General features: G+C 40.5%; 1 protein-coding gene across 1 annotated transcript; it reads left to right on the top strand.

Moving 5' to 3' along the window:
- The first annotated feature begins 361 nt into the window (after nucleotides 1-361).
- On the top strand, nucleotides 362-19,048 carry map4k1 (mitogen-activated protein kinase kinase kinase kinase 1). Its single transcript, XM_029518450.1, has 32 exons — nucleotides 362-701; nucleotides 7,540-7,597; nucleotides 8,001-8,091; nucleotides 8,166-8,230; nucleotides 8,403-8,458; nucleotides 8,589-8,636; nucleotides 9,045-9,087; nucleotides 9,465-9,537; nucleotides 9,671-9,802; nucleotides 9,981-10,043; nucleotides 10,215-10,296; nucleotides 10,774-10,890; nucleotides 11,067-11,148; nucleotides 11,332-11,384; nucleotides 11,821-11,867; nucleotides 11,953-11,997; nucleotides 12,143-12,163; nucleotides 12,247-12,286; nucleotides 12,818-12,968; nucleotides 13,238-13,338; nucleotides 13,583-13,624; nucleotides 13,878-13,956; nucleotides 14,041-14,117; nucleotides 14,958-15,018; nucleotides 15,639-15,741; nucleotides 15,861-15,919; nucleotides 16,149-16,252; nucleotides 16,912-17,089; nucleotides 17,223-17,291; nucleotides 17,909-18,001; nucleotides 18,079-18,205; nucleotides 18,526-19,048. Exons 1-32 carry the CDS (start codon nucleotides 594-596, stop codon nucleotides 18,620-18,622), a joined length of 2,565 nt encoding a protein of 854 aa, XP_029374310.1. The 5' UTR covers nucleotides 362-593; the 3' UTR covers nucleotides 18,623-19,048.
- Nucleotides 19,049-19,058: the final 10 nt, after the last annotated feature.

Raw genomic sequence — 19,058 nt, 5'->3', positions numbered from 1 at the left:
TGTTAACAGGAAGTAACTGGCGCCCCTTTTTTTTTTTATCTGTGGGGAAACGCTTCACAACAGGAAGCTGAGAAGGAGCTCCAAGCACCAGGGACTCTAGCTGCAGAGCTGCAGCTTACACACACACACACATGCAAATATATGTCAGCATGCATAAAAGCTGAGACTGAAACTTACACTGAAAACCCTAACAGTTCAAGTGCAATTAACCAGCCACAAACCATGCACATGCATACACAACACAACAAGAAAATGGATTATGCAAATGAGTTTAGAAAAAATGTCTTTGACTGTAGAGAGGAAGGTGTGAGAGATAGAGGGCGGATCATCAACAGGCTGAGAACCAGAAACAGGAAGGTGTATGTGTGTGTGTGTGTGAGCAGCTGAACGACACAGACAAAGAGACGGAGTGTGTTTTCTCAGCAGCACACGTCTCAAAGGATTTCATTCGTTTTCTTGACGATAGATGTTAATGTCACCAAGTGTGTGAGTGTGAGTGTGAATGTGTGTGTGTGTGTGTGTGGGTGTGTGGGGAGTGTGTGTGTGTGTATGTAAGATGCTGGAGGAGGTGTTTTAATCACCCAGAGAACAGAATGGACTTCCAGCACAGGGCAGCTCTGGACATCTCTACCAGGAACCCTCAGGACGACTTTGAGATCCTGCTAAGAGTGGGAGGTGGAACCTATGGTGAAGTGTACAAGGTCAGAGCTGCTTCCTCCATCACATCAGTCTGTGCTTTCATCAAATGGGACCCTAACCCTACCATTCAATCCAGGTTTTCAGCAGATGACGGTCATCGTCAAAGCATGTCTTCTGTTACCTTCACAGCTGAAGCCACAGTCACATGTTTGGTTTGCTGAACGTTTTAGACTTTGTTGATAATCTTATGTTTTAGATCAATTTCACCGATTCAGGGTCATCACAGTAACAGTCCATGTTTCAGTTCTGCTGGAGGAAGTGGTTTTGCAAAAAGTGAAAGTATTCGTGTTCATAGCTGATTTTTTCGAGACTGTTACGCCAATTGAAACAGAGGCCGTTTTTAAGTTTGTCTTGTAAATCTTCAAATGACAGTTTGGTATGTTCACTTGGGTAACACCAATTTTAGGAAGGGTAGGAAACTAAAGACACAACATGAAAGATGGTGATGTGAAGGGATTCAACTCCAGAGCCTGTTCAGATGATCTAACTTGATTTTTCACTTTGATTATAAGGTGTTGAGCAGGCTTCAGAATTTATCTGTTTGGCCTCAGTTTCAGTAGAACTAAAAGATGCTTTTTGTCTGCAGACGATTATTTTATTCAGGTCCAGCTTTGGGTTCAGGTTTAAGGTCACATTTAGTGGTCTGTCAGCTAAGCTCAGATCAGAAATGTTAAAGAAGAAAAATGTTGATGTTTGCTCTAATACATATAAATATTATAAATATAAATATACTATTTTATTATTGTTATTTTAACTCTAATTTGTCTAAAGGTATGAGTGTGAGTCTGAGTGGTTGTTTCATCTCTGTACATTTCTATGTGTTGAATGAGAAGGTGAGTGAGTGAAATACAATCTTTTTTAAATTTGAATTTGTCACCATCACAGACTACAAGAGATGGAAGTCAGGTAGTCACAGTGCTGAAGGGATCAGTTAACCTCATTAAAAATCTACCTCTTCAATACACTGGATTTCTATTAGTGGTTTGTAGTTTTCAAAAAAAGGTTATGAATATGAATGAATATGAATTGATTATGATTTATCATCATATTCATCAACAGAAAATCAAAAGAAAGCAGGATGTATCTGATGTTAGGAAGCAAACCCCTCCATTGAGTGAGGGAGGGGAACTAAATGGGGATTAAAAAGAGTTCTCAGGAGCAGTCGTGTCCATCCATCAATCATGGACCATGACACCTCGTGTTTGTTAAATCTGTTTTTTATGTCACAGGTTCATGGTGACAATGAGAGCGAGTGGCAAGGGGTCTCTGATTCAGGACAGGGGGGTCAGGGTGGAAGGATGAGCACCAGAGGCTTCAGGTGACATTTCTCTCATTGTTAGAGGAACAGACTGTCCTTCATACTGAGGCTGGGTTTGTGATTCGAATGTATCACCTTTGATATGGTTACCACTTTTTAAAAACATGTGATTTGTAGACCAAGTACAGAAAAACTCAGTTTTCTCACCTGCTGCTCAGACTGTCATGAACAATAAACTGCAAATGATGCAAAGCAGGCCAGAGTAAGCACACTTCCTCTAAACAGCCCAGTAAACCCACCACTCTGTTCAACACACCAACAGATATTTGCATAGTTAGTGTTCCTTCAAATATGGATGTAGACAGACACACTTAACCCACATGCACACACACAAACACACAATTAAACTTGCACATGCACTTCAGTGAGTATTAGGGTATATGCTGCCAAGAAAGAATATAGCAGTAATGTTAACGTGAAATAGTAAGACAAATACAGGTGGAACAATGACATCAATTCAGGTTCCATTCCTATATATATATATATATATATGTGTGTGTGTGTGTGTGTGTGTGTGTATTGGAAAGCCTGTTTATTTCCCTTTTAAATGGTGCCACATTTGTAAAGAATACGCATTTGAGGGATGAGCAGCAGAGCTGAGTATGTGGGCTGTGCCCATGAAAAATTTGCCAAATCGTCTCTACCAATGCCAAACTGCTTATTTTGCTGTTACTATTGACTCTTGTTTTGAGCTTCTGGTACCCCCAGGTGTGAGCATGGGCCCTGCTAGGTGTCTGCTCCAAGAATCAACATGCCACATTGATCTGATCTGGATAGGGTCAATGTGATAGGACAACTTCAAGCTGGCGTCCAGCAAAACCAAGTTGCAACATTATTTGGAGTGAACCCTAGTACCAGCTCATTAGTGAAGGCCAAGTTCCATGTCACGGGGGATGTCAGAAACAGGTGTCCCAAGAAAATGACACCCTAAGAAGACCACTTTCTAACCCTTTTGGCACTTAGGTACTATTGACTGTCTCTACAGATTTGAAGTCAAGGTTTTCAGGATGAGATGGCTCTCTGCCCAGACAATCCATAACAGACTGCAGGCAGGCAGTCTCCGGTGCTATAGGGCTGCCAGGAGGCTTGCCATCCGTGCCCTTCACCGTCAGGCCCATTCGCACTGGTGTCTGCAACATGTGCAGTGGAACCTGAATATGTGGAGGAACATTATGTTCAGCGATGAGTCCAGATTCTACCTACAGCAGTTGGATCATACAGTCAAAATGTGGAGAAAGCAAGCAAGAAACTTTTTGGTAGAGGCAAAGTGATAGTGTAGGGTAGCATCTCCCTCACTGGAAAAATTAGACTTGTCATCATTGGAAGCAATCTCAATGTAGAGAGCTATCGAGATAAGATTCTGCAACCAGTGGCAATCCCACAGTCTGGGACAGAATTCTGTCCTTTAAGCTGGCAATGCTTGCCCCCACAGGCCAAGGCTTATCAGAGAGTACCTTCAGAATTTGGGAGTGGAGAGGATGCAATGGCCTACCAGAACGACTGACCTCAGTCAGTCGGCCTGGCTGTTGAGTCCACCTATACTCAGCTCTGCTGCTCATCCAACAAAAATGTTCCTTACAAATGTGGTACAATTTAAAATGGAAATAAACAGGCTTTGATAACTGGTGGCATCCACCCAGACAGCATTACTACCATCTGATGTCACACATCCTTTTTTTTTCTCCGTTGTGCTACCACTATGATCGTGTTCTACCTGTTGGACAACATCACGTTACTGATAAGCATGCCCCTCCAGATTGACTTAGATCAAATCAAATCAAATGTATTTACATAGCACCAAATCAAGTTACATCAAGGCACTTTACATATAGAGCAGGACCAGACCAAACTTGATGCTGTTTTCACTCTTTCCAATTTCCACACTTTGTAATTTAACAAAATCTTCCTAAAGTTTTAATCCAAAGGACTACATTCATGCAGAATCATCTCAAGACATTGAAGATGAAAAGTTCAGCTCAAAATCTTTTTTGTCCATTATACCTGCTGGATGTAAGTTGCTGTCAATTTCTAGGTGCGCAGGAGTTCTTTTAACTCCAGCATACCCTGTCCATTCTGCCCAAATTTTGCACAAACGATTCCTGCCCTGAAGTCAGTGTCAATACTTTTATGTATAAATATTTAGTCGCATTCATCTGGGTGTGTTCTCCACTTTTAATACTAACAAAACCCATTTGCTCCCTCAGAGGGGTTTCTACGTGAGACATAGAGATTCACATTGCCAGAAGCACAGTTGTCAGTATGAGGCTAAAAATCGTTACACACTGAAAAAGTTAAGTGTGCGAATTCTAAAAGCGTTGCCCAGTGGAGATTTGTCCATCTTTGCTATTGGTTGGATGCTGAAAACTCCTCCCCTCTTATGTGCATAGATTGATAACTAGACAGGATAAATGTGGGTTGATTTAGCAAGTTTATAACCAGAATCGTAGGACTAGCTTGATTGAGAGTATAGTTAAGTGAAGCTGGATCTCTGGAACATTTCGTGGACATGTTAAATTTACTTAATACAGGCCCCTGGTCTGTAACATTTACCACGACAGTAAATCACAAAATATGCTTTTATTTTTCAGAGGTTTTGGACCGTCTAACTTTTGTAATGAATATTTACCTTCGTTTATCATTGTCTTTTGGGTTGGTACAATTCAGTGAGGTTAAGTTCACTCTTGTTTCACTGCTCACTGTTGTTTTGTGTGCTGATCTGCGTGTGTCAGTTTGTGTTTGTCTGTGTGTTTCTGACACTTAAATGCACCTTAACTTTGGTATGTGTTGATTTATCTTTAACCCAAAAAGAAGAAGAGAGCTAATACAATAAAATACCAGACAATTGTGTGTGTATGTGTGTAGATGGAGGCCTACTGGAGACATACATCTTATTGAATTTGTTTGTCATTGCTCATTTACTTAGTCAAGTTAAGTGAGAGAGTGTTAGTTTGTGTGTGTTAGTCTCTATGTGTTTAGGTCTTGGTGTGTGAAGATGAAAACTGAAGTTAATTTGTCAACAACCAGAAAACACTTGAAACCATCCTGTCCACTCCTCACTCTGAGCACTGTCCAGAAACTTCCTCATTGTTTAATCTGGGAATTTTTATCTTTTCCAGAAATTTTTTAAGATTGCTAATGTTGAATGAAATTCTTGAGGATGAAATTAGCTAACAAACACCATTATTGTTTCTTCAACTAAAAATATTTTTTTTCTCTACTGCTAATATTTAGTAGTGTACATTTAGTCCTCCCAGGCTTAAAACATGACTTACATCAGTATGTTTTGTTGTATTTTTAAATTAATTGGGGTTTTTTTTACACATCTTCTCTCCATTTCTTCCCCACCTTTTTTCCCATTCACACACTCTCTCTCTGCCTCTCTCTTTCTCTCTCCAACCCAACCAGTCCAGCAGCTGGCCGCCCTCCCAAGCCTGGTTCTGTCTAAGGTTACTGCCTCTTAAAGGAAGATTTTGTGCTTGCTCTATGAGGGAAATGTGGGGGCTCTTTAACAACTCCATAAAGAGTTTGGTCTAGACCTGCGCTATTTGTAAAGTGCCTTGATGTAACTTTTTAATAATTGAACCCTTTATAAAGAAATTTAATTTGATTTGAAAACTGGTTTGCAACCTGTTACTGAGATTAAATAGTTTTTTTTATTTCTCTCTGTCAACAATAAGGAAACAAGTAAATACTTTTCCAGTGAAACAGAAAGGAAATATGGCGAATCAGGATGTGGATCTCATCTAAATTTTAAGGTCAGGATTTGTTTGATGTTTAGTTATTGGGGTAAATTTTCATTTTTGGCATTTGGCATTTCAAACATTTCAGTTTATTGGTATTTCACACACTGTTTATTATTATTAAAAATAATTTTCTTGTTTTACACAAAAAGGCTGAAATGAAAAGAGACAAAACTCAACAATCTTTGAAGGGGCTATTAAAGTTTTGCACTTGCTACATTGGTAATTAGCTATTTACTGACCAGACCAGGGGGAAGTTTACAAGTTCGGTGCTGCTTGGCACTAGCTTAGCTCATTGTGATGGTGTGATTTCATGAAGTGTTATCCTCTTAGACTGTCCTTTAACTTTGACTTTTCCTGTTATTACAACAAATTTGATGATCATTTGAATTTAAAATAGTTAAAATAATCAACTTAATTTCCTTCATCTTTTCTCTTTCTGTTGAATTTGACTGTCAGTAAGTGTGTGTGTGTGTCTGTTGATTCGGAGGAAAGACCCAGCAACCAGAAGAAATGACATATGACTTGGCAACTTGTTTGTGTTTGGTTGTTTACTAATGAGTTGTAGTGCATTTTTCCTCTCTCATGAACGCACGCACACGTGCATACACACATTCACACACACACACACACACACACACACACACACACACACAGTATATCAATTGTACCAGGTTTCCATTGTCAATTTCCAAAAAAAATCTCCAAACACTGATTGCCCAATTTCCTGCTCAGGCTGGAGCAGAGAGATTGAGAGGTTGATGTGATAATGGAAAGACACTGTCCTGTCCACAGCTTTGTGTAACTCTGAGGTCTGAGGGGTGGGACTTGAACTACATGTGAACTATATGTGAGAACATCTGACACTGGACCTCTGACAGCACCAACAACTGATTTATTAGGAAGCTTTAGGAGGATGAAACTGAAGGTGAACGTGAAGGGGAAGATGTAGATAAAGATGAAAGTGAAGATGAAGCTGAAGATGAAGAACACTGTTCTTACGCACATCTCTTCCTTTACATTACTTCCTTTTCTTGTTTGACTTCCTTCATGATTAAGTCCAACTGAGGGCATCTTATTTAAGTCATGCACTCCCATTCAATGGGTTCTTTCTCCTTGACGTAGCCTAACCCTAACCCGGCAGTAGTAAGGAGTTTGCACTTTGTACTCAGGCTGAGTTGAACTGGGAGTTTTGTTTATCCTCCACAGATTCATTTGAATCATGACACAGTTTGAACATTTCTAATTCTTGTTTTTACTTTCTTTCAGCTCATCAACCCATGTGTTATTTCCATTGATGTGATTTAATTTGAAATGAACTAATTGAAAGCATAATTGCCTGCATTCTTATCAATGCCCAGGACAATAATTATCATCCCCTGAATCTACCTTTCTTTGAAGATCTGAACTAATCCTATAACAGCAGAACATGTTTGTGTGTTTGTGTGAACATGTGTTTTGTAGCACAATATGTTCAGGAAAAAAAGTTATTTTGTGTGATGGACATTCTCTTTCTATTTCCTGGTTATAAATGATACATAAACTAACAAGATGTGTCACCACACTCTGGTATCACACTTTTAAAGGTCAGCGTGCATGCTTCTGTGTGTATGTGTGTTGTTAATGTCTCTGTGGTTGAAGGGGGTAGGGTTGTTTCACTCCACTGATCTGGACAGCTAATATGTAAATGAAGCTGTGCTGACACCCACACACTAAAATCAACTGAAATAAAAAAAATTGATGCTCTGTTGACCTGCTGTGTATGTGTACTTGTGTTTTCAGGCCCGTAACAAGCAGAATGGCGAGTTGGCAGCCATTAAGGTCATCAAGATGGAACCAGGTGACGCTTTGATTGAATTTATTTAGGTTTTGATAATGTTGAAGTTTTTGCTCAAATGTTGAGACTGTGGAAACAGAAATTTCCTCCTGTGGGGCAGTCCCAGTTTCAAATGGTTATTCTGGCTTCCAAACTACTCCAACTTGTGCTCCAGGATGGAGTAACAGGTTTCACACTGCAGGTAAAGCGAGGCCCACACACAGAGAGAAAGAGAGAGATAGTGGCTCACAGCTAAGGAAGAGTCAAAGCTACGATTTCATGCAGACATACATTTCACTAGTTTTGTTTGAGGTGCACCAAATTTACATGGGAAGAAAATGTTGCACACATAACCACACACATGCACACACAGCCACGGTTACTATTTTGATCTGATTTAATTATGGTGTGTTCACTGTCTCCACAGAGGATGATTTCTCCATCATTCAGCAGGAAATCGTCATTGTGAAAAGCTGCAAACATCCTAACATTGTGGCCTATTATGGCAGCTACATACGGTTAGCTGACATCCTGTTTCTTCTCTAATCTACAAAACATCACTTCAGTCACTCACTATTTTCTTCACCTGCAGAGCGAACAAACTGTGGATCTGTATGGAGTTCTGTGGAGGAGGCTCCCTCCAGGATATCTACCATGGTGAGAAGCTTAGCCAGATCTGGTACTGGGTCTGTAAAAGGGGTTGAGGCTGAGGCATGTTTGTTCTCAGATTAATAAATATGTCAGATCGTCTGATTGAACTGGACCTGTGGTCTTTATTATTATTATTGTTATTGTTGTTGATATATAAATAGTGACCTTTACTTCACAGTGACTGGTCCTCTGTCTGAGCCTCAGATTGCCTACATCTGCAGGGAGATGCTGCAGGTAATGAAATGTCAAGATCTCAACAGCCTGGCATGTTCATCATCTTTACTCTGTGTGTGTGTGTGTGTGTGTGTGTGTGTGTGTGTGTGTGTGTGTGTGTGTGTGTGTGTGTGTGTGTGTGTGAAATCAGGGCCTGGATTACTTGCATGCACAGAAGAAAATCCACAGAGACATCAAGGTGAGTGTGTCAGAAAGACATTATACTTTACTTGCATCTTTGTGGTAAAATGATAGCTACTAGAAAATTGTTATTTGTTTGTTATCAAGAGGAAACTTAATATGTATCAAAGCATCTGAGGATCTTTTACGTTTATCTGGTGTCCATTATATGATATTCATTAGGAAAACTGTGATTCACAAAGAAGGTTAATGTTCACAATCAAATCTGAGAACAAGAAAATTAAATCTATTTTTCACTGTGCATCTAAAATAATGAGCAAGATTGAATGGAAATAGTGAAATCTCAATCACTGAGCCTCTGAAGTTTAACATGATGTTGATGATGGGCTGTGCTGATCTTTATTTCCTCTTGTGTGCTTCAGTGATGGTCAGTAAATCAGAGTCTTGTGTCTGTCTCTTCCGCCAGGGGGCCAACATCCTGCTTAATAATCAGGGCAAGGTCAAGTTGGGTAGGTGCATGTTTGCATGTGGTTCAGATGAGTCACTGGAGTTACAGCTGAAATTACTGTCTCCGGTTGCTCGTTAGTGAAGGTTTAAACTTGTCTATCTGTTTCTACCTGGTTCCATTTACTAGCAATTTTGCAATGAACCCAACATGTTGACCTAAATAGGATATATCACTGAAGAAAACTGATGTATCTGTTTGACTTTTTCCTCAGTTTTCAGGAAATTCTTCCTGTCAGCATCACAGCTGTTTGAAATAAATACATTTCATTTAGATTAACGGCTAATTAGCACACCAACATGAGTGAGATACCAAATCAGACCCCTAAGATGTGATGGTTGATTTTTATCCATATAACGTTTTACCTTCTGTCATGTGTAGCCGACTTTGGTATCTCAGCTCAGATTACAGCCACTCTGGCCCGGCGGATGTCCTTCATTGGGACGCCATATTGGTGAGGCCCAAATCTTGAGCCTGTGGAATATGCTCTTGCACACCACATCTACTTACTGTATTTCACCATCATAAGTATTAGTGAACACACAGTCTCTGTGTGCAAACCCCCCCCCCCACCCCCCACCTCACAGGATGGCACCAGAAGTGGCTGCAGTGGAGATAAAAGGTGGCTACAATGAACTATGTGACATTTGGTCTGTGGGAATCACAGCAATAGAACTGGCGGAATTACAGCCGCCCATGTTTGACGTCCATCCTCTACGGTAACACATACACACACACGCTCTGTCTTGTTAACTGTTGTTAATCGATGAAAACACATCAGCTACACACTAACTGACCAGGGCTGTGCAAATGTGTGTGTGGTGTGTGATGGTCATGAACCTAATTGAACAGATGCAGATTGTTGCTGACTGTGATCAATTGTGTTCTTTCCGGTAGTGTCCTATTTCTCATGTCCAAAAGCGGCTATCAGCCTCCAAAACTGAAGGACAAGTCAAAATGGTAAATAAAACCTCCCTTTTTTTTAATCATCTGTATGAAGAAGACTATCCAACCAATAACACAATCTATACTTTATATCTGTGTCCTGTGTATATTGATGGCTTGTCAAACTGATTGAACTCTTTAAGTCTGAGGTTTCTAAAACGTTGTGAACGCATCCGCTGTCTGCAGGTCATCCACTTTTTATAACTTTGTCAAGGCCATGTTGGTGAGGAACCCGAAGAAGAGACCCAGCGCTGCTAAGATGCTCTCAGTCAGTACCTCAGTTTTCAGCCTCAAAAGAATACCAGCTAACTGCTTGCAACTGTAATGTGTACTCAGATTCAAGATTGAAAATTAAAATTGCTTGTTGTTGAAGGTTCACACAGTATAAAGGTAGAGGATAAAACATTACAGAAGTTCAAATGTGGACTTTTGATATAAAAATGGATCTAACGCAGGGGTTGGCAACCCATGGCTCCCTGTGGCTTTGCGAAAATAATGTGAATAAATAATGGCTATTTAATTTAAACAAATTTTATTATATTTAGTTTTTGTTTTTTTTTTTCAATGTAAAAATTATGATTCTAGGGATTTAAGTGAAATTGTAACATTGAAACCACACACCAGCTTCAAACCCTGTCATCCAGTGTGAAATCTGAGGCTGAGTTTTGTCTTGACAGCCCTTTTTTCTTTGGTAATTTGTCCTAATAAATTTGTCCCATGTCTTCACCTTGTTTGTGATCTGCAGAACACTTTTTTGACCCAAGAGTGTCTAAACCAGGACTTGACCCTGGACCTGCTGGAAAAGTTTCACAACCCTGAGAAACTGAAGACCTGCATGGTGACAGAGGACGAGGACATGGAGGTTTTCATCTCTGTCTCTGATAACTGTTGATCATCAAATGCTGATTAGTCAGAAAATATATTAAATCTATTGCTAAGTCTAGTATGTTTATTTAGCTGTTGGCTTTGTGCCTAATATGATTTCACCTCAGAAATCATCACTAAAATGAAATTGCTCACTGGTTTCCCGATTTTAAGGTGGCAGTTGTTGGATCTTTACGGAGGATCCAGTCAATCAACAAACACAACCGCGCAGAAAGGACCAGCTCTGACATCAGCTGTAAGACAACATAATCATTAAAAGTTAGACTGCTTATAAACTGAATCATAATTTGTCATTACACTAAAGTTGCTTGTTTTTATGATGATATTAATTTTCCAAATTTGATGTTTTCTTGGTCATAATCTCTGCTCTCTGTGCTTCTTGTGAGTGTATTGAATATTTTGACTTGTGTTTGTTCAGTGGAACAGATCTACACTCAGAGGCCTGTAAGAAAAGACTCACCCAATGTCACCGTAAGAACACAACACATTAGATTAGAAAATGTACTAATGTTCACAAAGAAAATATGTATATGTACATACACAGATACACAAATAAATATTTATACTTCTACTTTATATTGAATAAAGTATAACATCAAGCATACATAATGTGAAGGAATTCAGAAAATTTTATGGATTTAGACAAATGTATAAACTTCATGTTGGTGCCATAGTTTGTTAAAGTCTTGATTGCTGATAGTGGGACAGTCAGTTAACAATTAGCAGCAATAAACACACATACACTTCACTGTGTTACATCCTGTTCAATTTCAAGAATGCCCACTTCTTCTTCACTGGACTTGCCAAAATGCATCATTATTTTAAAAATGTATCAAATAGAACCTTTCAATCAGCACTGGAACATTTAGATGGTGTCGGTGTTTTCTTTACTTGATTTGTTTTATAGTTAAGACCTTCTGTGGGATCTACCAGCAGTTCAAAGACTCCAGTCAGGTAACTGGTCCCAAATCACCTCAGACATGGAGTCAATATGACGCCAACACAAATATATTTTCCCTGTGTTCTCTTTCTTTCTCAGGAACCATGACACAGACTCAGATGATGACTACGATGATGTGGATATGTGAGAAAACACAGTGTCACTAAATCCACATTAATCAGGACACCACAGTCACCTGAAATAAACTATGGCTTTTTCTTTATATACACTCAGGCCTATAAACATTTTACCAATTACTCACCTTCTCTCTGTCTGTTATCTACCTCAGTCCATCAATACAAGCTAGCAGGTAAAAGCAACAAATACCCACTCACCTCAGTTTTAATTTGCATCATTTAAACACCAGACTGAAGTGACTGTCTCTGCCTACAGTGACACAGCTGATGAGATGCCCCCTCCACTTCCTCCAAAGGTGACCATTCACTAAAAAGGGAAACTATTTATAAAATAATACTTAATGTCAATGAAAATCTCTTGCATCTTTCCATTCTCATTTGTCATTAAAACTCATGGAAAATGATTGCATTCATGTGAAAGCTGAAATCTGAATCACAAATGGTTACTGTCAATTACTGTCTTCCCCAACACAACCGAATTAGAAACTGGAGAATTATTTTGGCATTAAATGTTACTTTGTATTTTTATTGATATTTTATTAATAGTTCATCAGGTTAATTGTAAAAATATATTCTGTTAATCGGTCATCCTTTTTAACAGCTTTATTCAGCATTCAACAGTATAATGCCTAAGGACAGAATGATTCATATATGAGCCTGGACTCACTGACTAAGCTTCCATGTTATTGAATGAGCCCGGGGGGGAAATTCAAACAAGAACATCCCGCTCTAGCACCATTTAGTCATCAGAATTCACAGTTTGGTCATTGGGTCATTAGCATTCATTCAAATGCAAATGTTAAAAGCTTTATGTTGTGTATGCGCAGCCCAAAGCACGGACCAGCTCAGAGGAGAGCATGGTGGGGGAAGATGAGCGGAACAGGAAGCCTTGTTCTCTGTTTGCCTCTTCCCTTCTCAGGACATCAAGTGGATCACACGTCCAACCAACACCCCAACAACAATCCACCAGACACTCTGGTAAGCTGTGCCCAAGATGTGTTCAGGAGAAAACTTTGGTCTGTTTTTTCTTTTATATTTATTATTTATTTACAGCAGAAACATGGAAGAAGTGAAAACAAGTTCTTCAGTATTTAGTTCCAGGGTAAACATATTGAAGTGACCTGATCAGAAGGGACTCAACCCAAAGATCAGTCAGCAAATCAGCTGGTTTGTCCAGTTCCTTCCTCAGGCATTACCTTCATCTGAGTGACACTTTTTTACTATGCATTTGTGTGTGTGTGGTCCAGACCCTGTTTCCTTTCCAGTCCAGCTCAATGACAAGCCTGCAGACCTGCTTCCTCCGGAGCTTCCACCTAAAGGCATCCGCAGGCGACCACCGGCATCAAAGGTGGGACAGATGGAGATTCTCTCTATCTACTTCTTGCCACTGAGCTGCTATACTGACTGTGTGATGTTGTAGAAATATTTCAACAATAGATGAACTTAAGGATCAGCAGATGAAACAGAGGTGAACTCAGATTTACAGACACTAATATTCAACTGTAGATGTTGGTGGTGCTACTATTCTTCTTATTCTGCTTCCTCTTGGTATGTTCTTAAACACTTCATCCAGTTTTCCTTCTTTTTGTCAGGACCCTGCTGAGTGTGTCAGTCCTGTCATGAAGAAGCCACCGGTCAGTTTCTATTTCCCTCTGGTTTTCATTTGGCAGATGCTTTCAGATGTCTTTTTATCTTCAGTTTCAGACAAACAGCTCTGTCTGCCCAAGAGGTTCCATCATCTGTAATCACGTCAAGAGTTTAGTTATTTAGTTGGAAGTTGATTTCTGTCAATAATGAGCTGAATCCGTTATTCTGGTGTGAGATTCATGCAGTGGCTTAAAAAAGAAATAACATTGGAGGCATTTTACATGGTCTTCTCTGTTTCAGGTCTACTTTAAAAAGATCTTTCATGGCTGTCCTCTTAAAATAAACTGCTCCACCACCTGGGAAAACCCAGCAAGCAGAGGTTGTATCTCTGAGTGACAGTAACTTCGCTGCTTGGGTTCAAAACATCTATCTGACTGGCATGTGTCTTGTGTCTTCACATCAGATCAGCATGTGGTCCTGGGAGCAGAAGAAGGGATCTACACTCTGAACCTCAACAGCTCTGAGGCCACGATGGAGCTGGTAAAATCTGTTCCTAATATCTGTACTGCACAGATATAAACGATGTTGTTAAAGTATTCACTCACCCATCAAAATAATTGAAATCAGATGTTTGAATCACTTCCATGGCCACAGGTGTACAAAATCAAGTACTTAGGCATTTAGACTGTTTCTACAAACATTTGTGAAGGAATGGGTCGCTTTCAGTGAATTCCAGCATGGTATTGTGATAGGATGTCATGTGTGCAACAAATCCAGTCCTGAAATTTCCTTGCGCCTCAATATTCCACAGTCAACTGTTAGTGATATTATAACAAAGTGGAAGCAATGGGGAACGACAGCTGCTCAGACCCGGTAGGCCACGTAAAATGACGGCGCAAGGTCAGCGGATGCTAAGGCACATTGGGCACAGAGGTCGCCAATTTTCTGCAGAATCAATCACTGCAGATGGAGACTGAGAGCTAGGCCTTCTCATCCAACATCAGAGTGTTACCTCACAAATGTGCTTTCGGAAGACGAGTCAAAAATTCCCATCAACTCAAACCTCAAACCTTCCCAGAAGAGTTGAAGCTGCTATAGCTGCAAAGGGTGGGCCAATCTCATATTAAACTCTTTGGATTAAGAATGGGATGTCATTTAAGTTCATATGCGAGTCAAGGCAGGCAAACAATTATTTTTGGGAATATAGAGTATCATCACAGACGTGTTTCACAGTCTCTGGCCTGACAAGATGAGGGGGAAAGGGAACTAGTCTGGGAAACATGGTTTAGTTGTTGATGTCATTCTTGAGGAACTAAAATAGTGAACTCACACCTGGTTGGATAAATGAATAGATGGTTTATTTTGCTCTGTCTCTTTCAGCTGTACCCAGGGAAGTGTACCTGGGTTTACACCATCAACAATGTCCTCATGTCTATATCAGGTAAAAGAATCAACCGCTTGCTCAGAGCTGGAACCTCATTTAACTGTGAACTTTAAAGCTTTAAAAACAAATTTATCAAGCATATTGATAAAATGGCAGCACAGCGGGGTAGTGGTTAGCACTGTTGCCCAACAATAAGGTCATGGGTTCGGTTAACGGACTGCGTCCTTTCTGTGTGGATTTTGCATGTTCTCCCCGTGTCTGCGAGGGTTTCCTCCCACCATCTAAAGACATTAGGTTAATTGGTGACTCTAAATTGTCCATAGGTCTGAATGCGATCATGAGTGGTTGTGTGTCTTTGTGTGTTGGCCCTGTGATGGGCTGGCAAACTGTCCAGAGAGTACCCCATCCCCCACCTGGAATGTTGGCTGGGATTGGCTCCAGCACCCCCGGGACCCAGAAATGGAAAAGCAGTAGAAGATGGATAGATGGATGGATATTGATAAAATATTTATTGGTCACAATTGTCCACCTTGGTGAAGTTGTCACCAGTGGATAGATTGCATGTTTTCTGTGTGCTGATATGGCTGTAATATAACATTAGCAGTATGAGCATGAGCATCAAAAGAATGACAGACTCTAAGATGACTAATGAGATGCTTCTGCCTCTGTGTTAACAGGTAAATCACTTCAACTTCACTCCCATTCCCTGAAAGAGCTGTATGAACAGGCTCGGAAAGACCACAGGATGGCTGCCTTGCCGGCTCACAGACTGTTACCAAGGTAACGCTGGTGTGCTCTCTTCCTGTTTATTTTTCTCTCTCCTCCTTAACTTAAAGTTAAAAAAGAAAAATTAAATCCCTACATCTGCTCATGTCAGTCATAAACTTCTCTATCTCCAGGAAATACACAGTGACATGTAAAATACCTGATACAAAAGGCTGCAAGACCTGCTCAGTTGGTGAGACCAAACGCTGCATTATGTGAAATGCTTTTGTGTTGTACAGTTTTACATTTACACATCAACCAATTCACTGAAAATAGTGAAAGTATGTCTTTGTGGTAACATATAGTTTGCTGACAGATTGATTTAGATAGTTGGTGAGTTGAATTTAATATGTGAGATTCAGACTCCTGCAGACTTCTGTCCAGAAGACAATTGACAGTGTTTTCTGTCCTGTCTTCTACAGCTGGCAGCATGCAGCAGGGCTGTGTGTTCCTGTGCTGTGCTCTGGAGTCCAGTGTGGTGCTACTGCAGTGGTATGAGCCAATGCACAAGTTCATGCTCATCAAGGTAAAATAGCTTAGTCTCGTCAGGTTGATGTGACTTCACGTATGTGTTCGTCAGACAGGAAGTATGGCGGTCAGAGCTCCTCTATTTGACACATAACCATCTGAGGTTTGACTTAACATTAATGTCAACTAGGTAGAACGAGCACACTACATCAACCTCTTATCAAAAGTCCATGAAACGTAAGGGGGTTGGCTGTGCTTGGTGTCAGAGGCCCAGCCCTACGTTTTCCTACATACTGTAGCCTATTAAATATGAGACATAATCTGCTACGATGAGGGTAACCTGTCTGTGTGAACAACTTTGCAGCTCCTTAAGTTGAGAGAGCAGGTGGGGACATCAGTTTAGTAAACTCAATTATAGTAACACACCCCAGTAATTGTTGGTCACAGCCTTATAACGATGGAAATAGTAAGTAGTTGTGATACGTCTGCTTCCAGGGGAAATTAAGCTGTCTATGGTCACTATTGATTCTCTGTGTTAGTTTTGGCCCTGTGACCATGAAAGTCATAGCTTAGAAATACACTCATTGGTGCCCTGAGCCATAATTTGATGTGGCTGAAACCTTGAAGGTTTAAATGTCCTTGAAGTGTTAAAGCCCCAAAGACGGTTGGGTTGAGGCTCGACTCTGGACTTGACACTTTCCCTCTATTTGTTTGCAGAATTTTGACTTCCCCCTGCCCAGCCCTTTGCGAGTGTTTGAGATGGTCGTGGCACCCCAGCAGGAATACCCCCTGGTGTGTATTGGTGTGTCTCGGGGGTCAAGTCCCAGCCAGCCAGTCAATGTAGAATACATGAACCTGAATTCCAACACATCCTGGTTCACCAGCAGCGGCCTGGGTGGGTTGACCTGAGAGCAAAATACTCAGCACAACATCATGAATGGCTAATGTTCTGCGTAATAATAGTTTAACTTTTCACACTACAGTTTTTGTTGACATTGTGTGGTCTGGGTTTGTATGCTTTCTTGCAGAGAAACCTTGTCCAGATGTTGTGCAAATGAACCAGTTGGACTGTAGCTCATTGCTCGTCCTTTTAGAAAGTAAGTGATAAAGGTTTTTCTCGTTAATATTCACTTGATATAATACATTTTTATACACTGAGAGGGAAACACAACAGCTCAAATATCTGAAGACTCAAGCACTGAGAAATCTTCTGTTACTGGAATAATGTGTCAAGTTGCATTAGAGGTTATTGATGTGTCCACTCCAGCATGTTGGAGATCACTCAATATGTTGTGTTGCACATTATCATATTATTAATCCTATTAGTATTTTCAAGGTTTTTGCAGAAGCTTATTGCATGGCATATTTGCAAGACATTGTTGATTTAAATGATAAGTACCAGAAGATTTCAATGTTTTTGTATTCATTCTTTAATATGTGCTTGTTGTGATATGGATGGAGATGCAGCCAGATGGAAAGGTCGGGGGAGACCCCCTGAGGCTCGGATTTGTAAACTCCATCTCTATCGGGAGCTCAGATTAAGGTTGTGTCTATGGCTCCATCTGGTTGAGGCATGAAGTTCATTGAGAGTTTGTAAATTGTACAGTTCAGTTGTTTATCTGACAGCGATGGGATTTATGATATTGTGTAAATTCCACATGATCTTTCCTCTGTGCTGTTGACCAATGGTTCTGCACTGGCCTCTGTCCTCCAGAGACAGTTTATATAGTTGATCTGAGGGGGGAGCTGAAGAGCACCCGCTCCCTGACGTATGAGGTTACCTTCCAGCATGATGTGGAGTCTATAGGTGAGGTGACCCTCTTATGAACCATCTGGTTGACTGCAGATGGTGGACCCTCACACTGATTTCGTCTGTCTCTCCAGTGTTCTTCGAGGACACGGTGTTGGCTGTGTGGCGTCACGGCTGGCAGAGGAGAGGGCCAGGTTTCAGTGAGGTTCTGGAGGAAACCACTGACCACAGGAAGATCTACAGATTAGTGCAGTCGGACAGGTACGCCGCATATGCTGGCTTCAGTTTCTATATGCGCTGCTGTTTCCTGTCTGTTCAGAAATTTTGGCCGTTTTTGCCATAGCAAACTAACAAGCCCAGCTCCTGTATGCCACAAACAGGTTACGCTGAGTAGGGCAGACAATGGGATATTTTAAATGTAATAATGGATGTGAAGTCAGGACACCACAGACAGATTTATGTCCCCTGATAATTTATAACTGACATCAGATTGACACGCCTATTTTTTTCCCCTTATGAACATTTTCATTGTGTTATACTCAAGTATATCTGTTTGACAAGCTGCCACCTATTCACTGCAGGATGGTCATTTTGGAGACACACAAGACTGAGGACCAGTTGGGTTTGTCCAATTTGTATGTCCTGGAAATTGCTGAGAACTACGTCATGCTGCCCTAACATTGCTGTCTGCTGCCAAAGAGCATCATGGGAAAGTCCTCTACTCTCTACTTCTTGCTAAAAACCCAAGATTTTCAACAGGAGGAGAAATCAACATTTGGCTTCATCATCATCTGTTCCCATTAACTCTGGACATTTTTTATTTTGTCAGGAGGAAGTGATGGTAGAAGGGGGCAAATACTGACAAAAGATGGAGCATGCTCTTATTTATGCTTATTTCTATTTGATTATAAGATGCAGAACAAATAATGAAGGAAGGTCCTAAACTCAGAGAGTGCCACCTGTCTCTTTCCAGAGGGATGATGATGATGAAGCATCAGCCTGTACAGACTGAGATGGAAGGATTTTCATTTGAGCTCAGCAGTTGGATCATAGATACACACTTTTTACTGCCCTTACACTGAAATAAAGTGAGTTAATACACAATGAGGTGAAC

The sequence above is a fragment of the Echeneis naucrates genome, chromosome 13, assembly GCF_900963305.1.
Source record: "Echeneis naucrates chromosome 13, fEcheNa1.1, whole genome shotgun sequence".
NCBI classification, from domain to species: domain Eukaryota; kingdom Metazoa; phylum Chordata; class Actinopteri; order Carangiformes; family Echeneidae; genus Echeneis; species Echeneis naucrates.
The sequence above is the reverse complement of the archived record's forward strand: the minus strand, read 5'-3'. Positions and strand labels throughout refer to the sequence as shown.

What these genes read in the sequence shown, in the direction of transcription:
- map4k1 (XM_029518450.1), top strand. Translation starts at nt 594, where the DNA reads ATGGACTTCCAGCACAGGGCAGCTCTGGACATCTCTACCAGGAACCCT. An exon ending in CCCCTCCACTTCCTCCAAAG is followed by an intron (nt 12,287 to 12,817) that starts GTGACCATTCAC and finishes GTGTATGCGCAG; the next exon opens with CCCAAAGCACGGACCAGCTC. An exon ending in CTGAGGCCACGATGGAGCTG is followed by an intron (nt 14,118 to 14,957) that starts GTAAAATCTGTT and finishes TGTCTCTTTCAG; the next exon opens with CTGTACCCAGGGAAGTGTAC.